At 49.5% G+C, this 12,758-nt stretch overlaps 1 protein-coding gene across 6 annotated transcripts in view; it reads right to left on the reverse strand.

The window, feature by feature from the left end:
• insig1 (insulin induced gene 1) overlaps window positions 1-12,758 on the reverse strand; it is a 71,091-nt gene that overhangs the window by 14,379 nt on the left and 43,954 nt on the right. For 2 of the 6 annotated variants that reach the window (XM_069914782.1, XM_069914784.1), the window contains exons 1-2: window positions 2,626-2,725; window positions 699-1,085 (exon numbers count right to left, since the gene is read on the reverse strand). The exons of 1 other annotated variant lie outside the window; for it this stretch is intronic. In XM_069914782.1, coding sequence (XP_069770883.1) covers window positions 699-1,085; window positions 2,626-2,710 — 472 coding nt within the window. In that variant the 5' untranslated portion in view covers window positions 2,711-2,725. Of the gene's footprint in view, window positions 1-698; window positions 1,086-1,310; window positions 1,411-1,630; window positions 1,876-2,625; window positions 2,726-12,758 lie in introns of those variants that run through there. 3 more of the 6 variants (XM_069914783.1, XM_069914785.1, XM_069914787.1) reach the window with 3 other exon arrangements.

Consider the following 12,758-nt stretch of genomic DNA (forward strand, 5'->3'; position numbering starts at 1 on the left):
CATCCAAAAACGAAACAGTTGTGAATATATCAATTTAGTTTACTCTCGACATTGTTTGAAGTAACGGGGAGGATTCTGGAGTGGAGGGAATCTTTGCTCAGGCCACTCGTGGCTGGAGCGGAATCGAAGCTGCTTCAACAACAAGAATAAAGTAGAGATCTGGAGAAAAATACCTGCGAGAAATTGCATTCTTATCGCAGACGATTGAAACTCCTACTGGGTTCCCATTTTAACGGGAATTGTTTGAATCTGATAAAGTGACTACATGAGAAATACTTTTTTCACTTTAAATTTCTAACCCCCCCCCCCCCCCAGCAACTGCTGATGGGACACAGTAAACTTTTATTTAATATTAAGATTAACGAGGGAAACATTTTAGAACCAAAACTGCTGAGCATTTCCTAACATGTTCCTGTTAATATTATACATGGGAACAGTAAACTTTTATTTAATATTAAGATTAACGAGGGAAACATTTTAGAACCAAAAGTGCTGAGCATTTCCTAACATGTTCCTGTTAATATTATACATGGGAACAGGAGTGAATAGAAATTGCTTCCTTTTCCTGTCAAAGTTCTAACTTCAAACTTTTCCCCCCAAAACGTCACACGTCTAAAGCCGTGCAGAGTCCTGCTGGATGACAGAGGGCCCTCTCCCCACAACTCCAGCCGGAGCACACACCCGTTCCTCGCCCTTACCTGCAGCCGTGCCGCAGCAAGGTGGCACCCACCAAGCGGAGGAGAAGATTGTGGCGATGACCTCTTCGGGGAACAGGGTGACGTGCCTCTGGATCTGCAGTAAATTCAACACCAGGGCGAGGAAGACGCCCACGGTGAAGAGCACCAGTCCCCGCCGCAGTAAGTTCATGGTGTGGCCGCTGGCGAGGGAGCCGTAGGCACTCGCCAGGACCGAGGTCAGGAGGGTCATCATTTCGTGGACCTTGGCGACGGGCAACGTGTGGCTGCTGCTGGGAACACTTTTAGACCTTCGAGCCCGGCTGCAGGCTGCGCGTCCAGCACGCCTGCTCAATCCTTGACATCTGGTCCAGCAGGGGAATTCTTGGCGTGGATCTGTCCTGGAATCACCTTCGGTGACCACACACACAAACAGGGCAGAATTAGCGCGACTTCACCGACGCGGCGAAAGGTCCCAAATCCAAACCCCCAACTTAATTTAAAACAAAAGCACACAGACTCTTAAAACCAATTCAATTGCAAGTTCAATGTCAAGAAAGAACGTGACCGAAAGTAAAACGAAAGTCTGCAGACACAGTGGTGTCAACAAAGCTGGAGAAACTCGGCGGGTCTTACTTTATGGAGCAAAGATAAAGATGGGCTTGAGCCCTTCATCGAGAACCTGTTCAGCACCACTGGCGCCAGTTTCAATTCATTTTCTAGGGCAGCCACAGTAGAGGGGGGGGGGGGGGGGTGGGAGTGGGGGGGAGGGAGGGGTGGGAGGGGGGTGAGGGGGGGGTGGGGGAAAGACAACCGTGGTTAAAAGCTGATCCCTCTACAGAGTGGCGAGGCCAATCCAATCCTCTCTCAAGAAACATATGCCCGCAGCCCATTGTAGAGCCCGCGCTGTTCCAGCAAGGAAATCCTGGGGATGAATTCAATGAACGTAGACCTACCGATCGAGGGATACATCCAGCACCATTGAAGCCTGCGTTCAGCGAAGGTTTATGTAATGCCTAAGTTTGGGTCGATGTGTTCCGCTGCGCTACATTGTTAGGTCACATCCTGCACCGATCTATTCATGCGGCGCAGACAGGCGAGCGGTCAAAACAATGTGTCTGGTGAGCGCGGTGGAGCCAATGGCAGCGGAGCGGCCGATATGACGTTCCGGGCACACCACTGGCTGCACTCTCCCCACTCCCAGTTGCCTTTCCTCCTGCCAAAGTTAGACTGCGCCGCCCCTCGCCAGGGCATCACCCGTCCGAACGTCGGATCCTCCTTTCGACTGGAGTTGCCCGACGGGGTCCGCAGCAACTCGAGCTGGCCACGAAACCAAACATTCAAAGAGGAACGAGAGGGAAAGAACCCACCCCACCCCAGAAGGGGGGCAGAGTTCAAAATCAAAGCGAGAGAACATCATAGAAACGCAACACGGAGAAAGAAGACAAGGAGAGACGATGTTAGGGTGTGCACACTTGCTTTTTGACTGTTAGTAAGAATGACGAGTACAGAGATGAGGTGCGCTCGCTAACAGACTGGTGCAGAGCCAACAACCTGTATCTGAACCCCTTAATAAAACAAAAGAGATAGTTGTCAACTTCAGGAGGGTAAGGGGGGATCGCCCTCCGCTGACCATTGATGCTCGACCATTGAGGTAGTCAAGAGTATCAAGTTCCTTGGAGTGCACTTGGCGGAGATTCTCACCTTGCCCCCTTAATGCCAGCACCGTAGCCAAGAAAGCCCATTAGCGCCTCTACTTCCTGAGAAGGCTGAGGAAAGTTCATCTCCCACCTTCCATCCAAACTATGTTCTACGTGACCCAGCTAAACTGCATTCTACAGAGGATGTATGCATCCCTGCTTGGTTTGGAAGCTGTACCACCTCGGGACCACAAGACCCTGCAGAGGATAGTGAAGTCAGCGGAAAAGATCAGTAGGGGCTCTCTTCCTACCATACAACACTCGATGCAGGCGGAAGGCAATAAACCTTGTGTAGGACTCCACACACCCCCTATCAACTGTCCTCCCTTCTGCCATCTGGTAGGAGGTACTCTAGCACTCAGGTCATTACGTCCAGATTGGGCAAGATTTTTGCCCCCAACCGTCAGGCTCTTTAATTCCCAGCACTTACGTGGATTGTGTACCATGGACCTTTTCTGTATACATCTTAATATTTTAATATTTCAATATGTTTGACTTCTATTCTAACTTATGTAAATATGCTCAGTGGTCCTGGAGAGACACTATCTCATCTTTACCATGCCAGCATGGTATAAATGATAAGTAAAGGTGACGTCACTTGACTTGAGAACATTCAGCCCATCAAATCCATGCTAGATAACCACAGAACAACCCCATCATACCTTGAGGAAGGGTTCAGGCCCAAAACATTGGTTAGACCCCTTTGCTTCCTTGACCTGCTGAGTCTCTCCAGCACGTATATGTATTGCCCCCTTTTTCTATTTTGCCATGACGCTGCAGTTTATTCCCTGCTCAGATACCTTGAGGCTGTTCGGCAGGCCAAGTTTATTCCCCGCTCAGATACCTTGAGGCTGTTCGGCAGGCCAAGTTTATTCCCGGCTCAGATACTTTGAGGCTGTTCGGCAGGCCAAGTTTATTCCCTGCTCAGATACCTTGAGGCTGTTCGGCAGGCCAAGTTTATTCCCTGCTCAGATACTTTGAGGCTGTTCGGCAGGCCAAGCAGTTTGTTATGGCCAAGAGCAGGATTTCTCAACGTGTTTGTTACAGGCAATAATCGCTGAGGAGGATAAATTAATGATTATTGAAAGAAATAAGATGTAAACAAGGATGTAAATATATTTGACAACAAAAAAATGCCCCCGAAAACTCTTAAAACATTTACCTGCCAAAGCAAAACTAAAATCCTGTTGGTGTTCTGGGAAGCAGCTCAAGCTTCCCAAGGCAAACCCCCCCCCCCCCCCCCCCCACCATCCCCCCACCCCCCCACCCCCCATGGTCCCTGGGTTTGCTATAGATGGCCCACACAGAAAATATAGGAACAAGGATGGTGGCCTGCGAGATGGTCTACTTCTTCTGCCATTTTCTTTGAGATTCACGATGCACTGGTTTTCCAATGCATCGCCTCCAATTTGAGAGGTCACGGACAAGGGATTCTCAGAAGTGGATGATATATTTAAGGGAACTGCTATAAAAGAGAAGGGCGAGAGTGTGGAATGAGCTGACAGCTGAAGTGGTGAAGGCGGGCTCCATGTTGACATTTAAGAAATATTTGGATAGGTACATGGATGGGAGGGGCATGGAGGGTTATGGTCTGGGTGCAGGTCATTGGGATTAGACAGAATAATAGTTTAGCACAGATGGGCCGAATGGCCTGTTTCAGTGCTATACTGTTCTATAGTAAATGTTCTATAGTAAATGAAGGAATGATTTTCAGCTTTGCAACTTCCTGATCTTGCTGAACTGCAGGAATTCCCCAAGAATCATTCCCAGTCTATGTTGTCATCAGTTAAATGTCTTGTGCAGTTGTACTCTGCATCACCTGAAAGGTCACACCCACCAAATGCACAGGCAGACATATATTAGCAACAGGAAATTAGTTCAGGTTAGGAAGTAATAAAAAATAAAGCTTTATCTAAATAGTGATGGACTATGGAGGTCTGAGGGACAGAATGATAAAACTGACCAAGGGTACAATTTTTCAAAAGGCTATTCTGCTGGTACAACAAGTAGTTAGGACGCGAATAGAATAGACATATTTACTGCTGGAGGAATTGCCTGACAGCTTGAAGCCTTCATTGACCATGTGTTAAAATAAGAGAACAAAGAGCAGAAAACACATCAGAACCAAGTAAACATACAATAGCCTTATTAACCCTTTCTAATGCTATTGGAAGTGAGGAAATTCAAGAAAAAGTTCAGTGGCTCATTCTCTACACTGACCCCTCACACACTCAAAGCATTGAGTGTTCTTCGTAAATTTATACACAACTTGGGCAAGTTTCTCATGAGTTTCACGCACCTGCATTTTGTGTTCACCATTACATGTTCCCTTGTAATGTTTTCAAATGTTCTGGGAAAGTCAAGGTATCTTGAACCCAATGTTGACATACTTGTGAAGTTAGCTATTATTTTACTACGGCACAGATGTCAAGGCAATTATATTCCCACTTTTGCACAAGTATCCTTACCTAATCCATTAACCCTTAGTAAATTATAAGCATATTTATAAGCATATTAGTAAAACCTTTTCTTTCACACATGAATGGGGTTCAAGAGTCATGAGGTGGCATTGCAGCTGTGTAAGACTTTATTAGATTTCAGATATATTGTCATACATGACATCACATACAACCCTGAGATTCTTTTTCCTGTGAGCAAGGCAGAATTACCACTTATTGGCAGTGCAAAAAAAAACATGTAAACAAATAAAGAAATGTAAACAAACTGACTGTGCAATACAGAAAGTAAAAAAAGTTAGACCCCATTTGGAATATTGTATTTGTTTCTGGTCACCTTACTACAAGAAGGATGCAAATGCTACAGAGAGGGTGCAGAGGGGATTTACAGGGATGCTGCCTGGATCGGAGAACATGCCTTATGGGGATAGGTTGAGTGAACTTGGTCTTTTCTCCTTGGAGTGATGGAGGATGAAAGGTTACCTGATAGAGGTGTACAAGGTGATGAGAGGCATTGATTGTGTGGATGGCCAGAGGCTTTCTCCCAGGGCTGAAATGGCGAACATGAGGGGATATAGTTTTAAGGTGCTTGGGATTAAGTACAAGGGAGGATGTAAGACACAAGTTTTTTCACACAGGGAGTGGTGGGTGCAAGAAATGTGCTGTCAGCAGTGGTGGAGGAGACAAGGACAATAGGATCTTTTAAGAGACTATGGAACAAAGTAAAATGGAGGGTAATGCAGTAGGGAAATTCTAGGCAGCTGTTAGAGTAAGTGATTAGGCTGGTACCACACTCTGGGCTGAAGGGCATGTATTGTGTTGCAGGTTGTTCTATGTCCATATTGGATACAAAAGTGGGGGGGGGGGGGGTGGTATGGTTCAGGCTACTTCTCGCACTAATGAGGATGAAGTATTATGTATTGTGGTTTTTTAAAGGAGGATGTAAATCACACCAACTTAAGAATAGTCCTGGTAAAGTTTCAACCACATGTCAACTTTGCAAACAGAAATGAGAATATCTTTGATCTGGTCTACACCCGTTCCTGGAGCATATAAGGCTCCACCTTAATACTCAGACCACATATCCATTTTGTTAGCTATATATATATATATATATATATATATATTCTTTCTTTGGCTTGGCTTCGCGGACGAAGATTTATGGAGGGGGTAAAAAAGTCCACGTCAGCTGCAGGCTCGTTTGTGGCTGACCAGTCCGATGCGGGACAGGCAGACACGATTGCAGCGGTTGCAAGGGAAAATTGGTTGGTTGGGGTTGGGTGTTGGGTTTTTCCTCCTTTGCCTTTTGTCAGTGAGGTGGGCTCTGCGGTCTTCTTCAAAGGAGGCTGCTGCCCGCCAAACTGTGAGGCGCCAAGATGCACGGTTTGAGGCGTTATCAGCCCACTGGCGGTGGTCAATGTGGCAGGCACCAAGAGATTTCTTTAGGCAGTCCTTGTACCTTTTCTTTGGTGCACCTCTGTCACGGTGGCCAGTGGAGAGCTCGCCATATAATACGATCTTGGGAAGGCGATGGTCCTCCATTCTGGAGACGTGACCCATCCAGCGCAGCTGGATCTTCAGCAGCGTGGACTCGATGCTGTCGACCTCTGCCATCTCGAGTACCTCGACGTTAGGGGTGTGAGCGCTCCAATGGATGTTGAGGATGGAGCGGAGACAACGCTGGTGGAAGCGTTCTAGGAGCCGTAGGTGGTGCCGGTAGAGGACCCATGATTCGGAGCCGAACAGGAGTGTGGGTATGACAACGGCTCTGTATACGCTTATCTTTGTGAGGTTTTTCAGTTGGTTGTTTTTCCAGACTCTTTTGTGTAGTCTTCCAAAGGCGCTATTTGCCTTGGCGAGTCTGTTGTCTATCTCATTGTCGATCCTTGCATCTGATGAAATGGTGCAGCCGAGATAGGTAAACTGGTTGACCGTTTTGAGTTTTGTGTGCCCGATGGAGATGTGGGGGGGCTGGTAGTCATGGTGGGGAGCTGGCTGATGGAGGACCTCAGTTTTCTTCAGGCTGACTTCCAGGCCAAACATTTTGGCAGTTTCCGCAAAGCAGGACGTCAAGCGCTGAAGAGCTGGCTCTGAATGGGCAACTAAAGCGGCATCATCTGCAAAGAGTAGTTCACGGACAAGTTTCTCTTGTGTCTTGGTGTGAGCTTGCAGGCGCCTCAGATTGAAGAGACTGCCATCCGTGCGGTACCGGATGTAAACAGCGTCTTCATTGTTGGGGTCTTTCATGGCTTGGTTCAGCATCATGCTGAAGAAGATTGAAAAGAGGGTTGGTGCGAGAACACAGCCTTGCTTCACGCCATTGTTAATGGAGAAGGGTTCAGAGAGCTCATTGCTGTATCTGACCCGACCTTGTTGGTTTTCGTGCAGTTGGATAATCATGTTGAGGAACTTTGGGGGACATCCGATGCGCTCTAGTATTTGCCAAAGCCCTTTCCTGCTCACGGTGTCGAAGGCTTTGGTGAGGTCAACAAAGGTGATGTAGAGTCCTTTGTTTTGTTCTCTGCACTTTTCTTGGAGCTGTCTGAGGGCAAAGACCATGTCAGTGGTTCCTCTGTTTGCGCGAAAGCCGCACTGTGATTCTGGGAGAATATTCTCAGCGACACTAGGTATTATTCTATTTAGTAGAATCCTAGCGAAGATTTTGCCTGCAATGGAGAGCAACGTGATTCCCCTGTAGTTTGAGCAGTCTGATTTCTCGCCTTTGTTTTTGTACAGGGTGATGATGGTGGCATCACGAAGATCCTGAGGCAGTTTACCTTGGTCCCAACAAAGCTTGAAAAACTCATGCAGTTTGGCATGCAGAGTTTTGCCGCCAGCCTTCCAGACTTCTGGGGGGATTCCATCCATACCTGCTGCTTTGCCACTTTTCAGTTGTTCGATTGCCTTATATGTCTCATCCAGGGTGGGAACCTCATCCAGCTCTAGCCTTAGGGGCTGTTGAGGGAGCTGGAGCAGGGCGGAATCTTGGACTGAGCGGTTGGTACTGAAAAGAGATTGGAAGTGTTCTGACCATCGGTTGAGGATGGAGATCTTGTCGCTGAGGAGGACTTTGCCGTCTGAGCTGCGCAGCGGGCTTTGGACTTGGGGTGAGGGGCCGTACACAGCCTTTAGAGCCTCGTAGAAACCCCTGAAGTCGCAAATGTCCGCGCTGAGCTGTGTTCGTTTGGCGAGGCTAGTCCACCACTCATTTTGGATCTCCCGGAGTTTGCGCTGAAGATGGCTGCATGCGCGACGGAAGGCTTGTTTCTTCTCTGGACAGGACGGCTTTGTAAGGTGAGCCCGGTGGGCAGCTCGCTTCTTTGCCAGCAGCTCCTGGATTTCCTGGCTGTTTTCGTCAAACCAGTCCTTGTTTTTCCTGGAGGAGAAGCCCAGTACCTCTTCAGTGGATTGCAGTATGGTAGCCTTCAACTGATCCCAGAGGGTTTCAGGGGACGGGTCCGTGAGGCGGGTTGCAACGTCGAGCTTTGCTTTGAGGTTTGCCTGGAAGTTTCCTCTCGCTTCGTCTGACTGCAGTTTTCCAACATTGAACCTCTTTCTGGGGGCTTTATTGTTCCTGGGCTTTGGCTTGAAGTGAAGGTTGAGCTTGCAGCGAACCAGCCGGTGGTCAGTGTGGCATTCCGCGCTAGGCATGACCCTGGTGTGGAGCACATCTTGTTATACCCTGGTGTGGAGCACACGACATAGCCGCTCTCAGTGAAGTCCGCCTGGCAGATGTAGGCAGCCTCCAAGAACGCGGCGCGGGCTACACACTCTATTGGTCTGGCAAGCCTTCGGATGAACGACGCCTATCTGGTGTAGGCTTCATGGTCAAGAGCTTCATTGCCTCCAAACTCGAAAACCTTCCGACAGGCCTCTCGGACCGAATCATGTCCATGCGACTCCCACTTCAAAACAAGCGTCACATCACCCTCATCAGTGTCTATGCTCCAACCCTCCAGGCGGAACCAGCAGAAAAGAACAAGTTCTACACCGACCTGCGCAACCTCATCCAACGTACCCCTACAGCCGACAAGGTTGTCATCCTGGGCGACTTCAACGCTCGTGTCGGCAAAGACTCAGAAACCTGGTCAGGAATCCTGGGCAAGCATGGCGTCGGCAAGTGCAACGACAATGGGCGCCTCCTGTTGGAGCTCTGCGCAGAACAGCGGCTTGTCATTACAAACACCCTTTTTCAGCAGAGGGACAGCCTTAAGACCACCTGGATGCATCCCCGATCCAAACACTGGCACCTCCTGGACTACGTCCTGGTGCGAGAAAGTGACAATTAACAAGATGTGCTCCACACCAGGGTCAAACAATATATATAATATATATATATAAACCACTGGTAAAGTGAGTTAAACTGGTTCTCAGGGCAGTCAGGTGGTGTCACACCAACAAACTGGCACTCAATGTTAGCAAAATGAAGGAGACAATTCTGGATTTAAGGAGTAAGTCAGGAAAGCATGAATCTGTTCTCATTGAAGGGCTCAGTAGTGGAGAGGGTCAAGAACTTCAACTTCCTCGGTGACAGTGTCTCTGAGGATCTGTCCTAGAGCCTCTAAATCAATGAAATCATGAGAAGGCTCACCAGGGTCTAGACTTTGTGAGGTGTTTGATGAGATTCGGTATGTCACCAAAGACTCTTGAAAATTTCTACAGGTGTACTGTGGAAAGCATTTTGGCTGGTTGCATCACTCTCAAGTATGGAGGTTCTAACTCTCAGGACAAGAAAAAACTCCAAAGTGGTGTTAACTCAGCCTGCAACATCACAGGCACCAGTCTAAACTCTATCAAGGACATCTACATGAGGCGGTGCCTCAAGAAAACAGCTTCTATCCACAAAACCCCACCACCTAGGCCATGCCCTCTTCACTCTGCGATCATCGGGGGAAAAAGTACAGAAACCTGAAGACAAGCACTCAACGGCACAAGGACAAGCTTCTTCTCCACTTCTATCAGATTCCTGAATAATCAATGAATCACAAACACTGACTCACTTTGACTTTTTGTGAACTAATTTTATTTATTGTTGTAAGGTGGTTTATTTAATGATTTGCACTGTGATACTGCTGCAAAACAACAAATTTTGTGACTTGTTTATGTCAATAAATTCTAATTCTGATTCAGACATGGCCAGAAGATGCCACAGCAGTGCTGCAGGATTGCTTCAAAGCACAGTTTGGAGCCAATTCAGGGAGATGGCAACCTACAATCACCACATTGTGGCGGTACGTCATTAGGCAGGCGAACCAGCCCCGCTTGTCACACACGCAGTGGGGCAGCCGGCCAAAGTGGTGCTGTCGGGGGTTTCCTCCTGACCTCAGCACCGGGCTCAGAAACCCGCGCTTGGCGACCCACGTGACGCCACGGTGACGTCGGGACCCCCAGCGCGGTTCTCAGCCAGGCCCGGGCTGGTTCTCAGCCAGGCAGCCTGCAATAAATCAGTATTACTCACTAAACTCAACCCGTCTGGTTGTGCGATCCTTCAGTTAGGAGTGTAACGTTATTGAACCCGACATGAAAGACCCTTCGATCTACACTATAGCCATCAAGCTTCCTGACTTCTGGGTTCAGGAGCCGGAGACCTGGTTCAGCCACACAGAGGCTCCCCTCCTCCAGATTTCATTGGATTTGACCAAGTTTTACCATGTGGTCGCTGCTCTGGACCAGGCCACCGCTAAATGAGTGCTGCACCTCATTTAGCACCCACCCGCTGAAGATAAATATGGAACCATCAAGCGGGTGCTCACTGGCTCCCTCGGCCTCTCCAGGCGCCAGCGTGCCACTCGGATGCTGCACCTCAATGCCTTGGGGGACAGAACTCCAATCAAGTTGATGGACAAGATGCTTGCGCTCATGGGCGATCACACCAACTGCCCACTCTTCGAGCGCATCTTCCTCGACCATCTGCCTGAAGACATCCGGCTGTTACTGTCCCAGGAGAGCTTCGTCGACCCTAGGAAGATCACTCAAAAGGCTCAGGAGCTATGGCTCGAATGATTCCTGGAGGGCTCAGCAGTCCAGCAGGTTACGAGTCATGGGCATGACCACACCAAGCCTTCTTCTAGCGGTGGAACACCCGGCCCCTGCAGGGGCCTCAAAGAGTATAGCCAGAAGCAAGTCATCCACTTCAGGCTTCTGCTTCTTCCACCAGCGCTGGGGAGCCAAGGCTTGGAAGCGTCATCAGCCCTGCTCGTTGCAGGGAAATGGGCAGGCCGGCCACTGTAAATGGCTGCAACGGCTGGGCAAGAACACAGCCTTCTCTATCTGTGGGATTCAGTCAGCGGCCGACACTTTTTCGTCGACACCGGGGCTCAGATCAGCTTCAACCAGGCCACAGCCATCGAGTCCTGGAACCGGCTTCGAGGACCTCCCCTCCGTGCAGCCAATTCGATGGAGATCCAAACGTATGGAGACAAGACCATCCACTTCCAGATCGGCCAGCGGAAGTTCTCGTGGAGGTTAACCGTTTCGTCCCTCCCAACCGCCATTCTGGGTGTCGACTTCCTCCTCGCCCACAGACTCCTGGTCAACATTCAAGGTAAGCGACTGGTAGATACCCGTACCTTCCAATCCATTCGCCTCAAGCCTCCCGCACAGAGCAGCTGTAGATGGCCATGGTCAGCACGCCCAAGGACGAGTTTCAGCATATCCTGGATGAGTTCCTATCCCTCCTCAAGCTGCAGTTCTCTGCTACCTCACCACGCCACGGGGTGTTTCATTACATCCCCACCCAAGGCCCGCCGGTCCACACGTCAGCTCTCGCTGGACAAGCTCCAGATAGCGAAGGAAGAGTTCTCGCATCTGCAGGAGCTGGGGATCATTTGATGCTCCGACAGTCCTTGGGCCTCCACCACTCCACCTGGTCCTGAAAGTCTCTGTCAGCTGGCGCCCCTGCAGAGATTATCAACGGCTTAACAATGCGACAGTACCTGACCGTTACCCGATCCCTCACATCCAGAACTTTACGGCCAACCTGCATGGCGCGAGGGTATTCTCCAAGGTCAACCTGGTGCGTGGGTATCACCAAACCCCAGTGCATCCCGAGGACATCCCAAAATGGCCATCATCACCCCCTTTGGCTTGTTTGAGTTCCTATGCATGCCATTCAGGCTCAAGAACTCTGCCTGGACCTTCCAGCGCCTTATGGACACAGTGGGCAGGGATTTGAATTTTGTATTCATTTACCTGGTCGACATCCTTGTCGCCAGCAGAGACTGGGCACAACACAAGTCTCACCTGTGCACCCTCTTCTCCCGACTGGCTGACTTCAGCCTAATGATCAATCCGGCCAAATGCCAGTTCGGGAAAGAGTCCATGCAGTTCCTGGGCCATACCATAATGGCCGAAGGAGCTTCACCTGCCACTATGAAGGTCGCTGCAGTCAGGGAGTTCCCTCGCCTGGACAACCTCAAGGGGCTACAGGAGTTTGCGAGTATGGTCAATTTCTATAACCGCTTCATTCCAGGTGCTGCGTGCATCATGCAGCCGCTCTTCGCCTCATCGCGGCCAAAGACAAGACACTCGCCTGAACTCCAGAGGCCAGTAGGGTATTCGAAGCCATGAAAGATGCCCTCGCGAAGGCTACCCTGCTCGTCCACCCACGCACCGACCTACATATGGCATACTCTGTTGATGCCTCTGCCATAGGTATCAGCGCCGTCCTGGAGCAGCAGGTGAATGGACAGTGGAAACCACTGGCATCCTTAGCCAACTTCTTCACCCACCAGAGCGCAAGTATAGTGCTTTCGATCGTGAGTTGCTGGGCATGTACCCTGGCGGTGTGTCATTTCCGCTATTTCTTGGAGGGGAGGCCTTTCACCATTTTTACCGACCACAAACCCCTCACTCAGGCACTCACTATGACAAGAGATCCCTGGTCAGCCTGCAAACAGCATCACCTCTCTTTCGTGTCAGAGTTCACC

The sequence above is a fragment of the Narcine bancroftii genome, chromosome 1 (genome assembly GCF_036971445.1).
Source record: "Narcine bancroftii isolate sNarBan1 chromosome 1, sNarBan1.hap1, whole genome shotgun sequence".
In the NCBI taxonomy this organism is placed as follows: Eukaryota; Metazoa; Chordata; class Chondrichthyes; order Torpediniformes; family Narcinidae; genus Narcine; species Narcine bancroftii.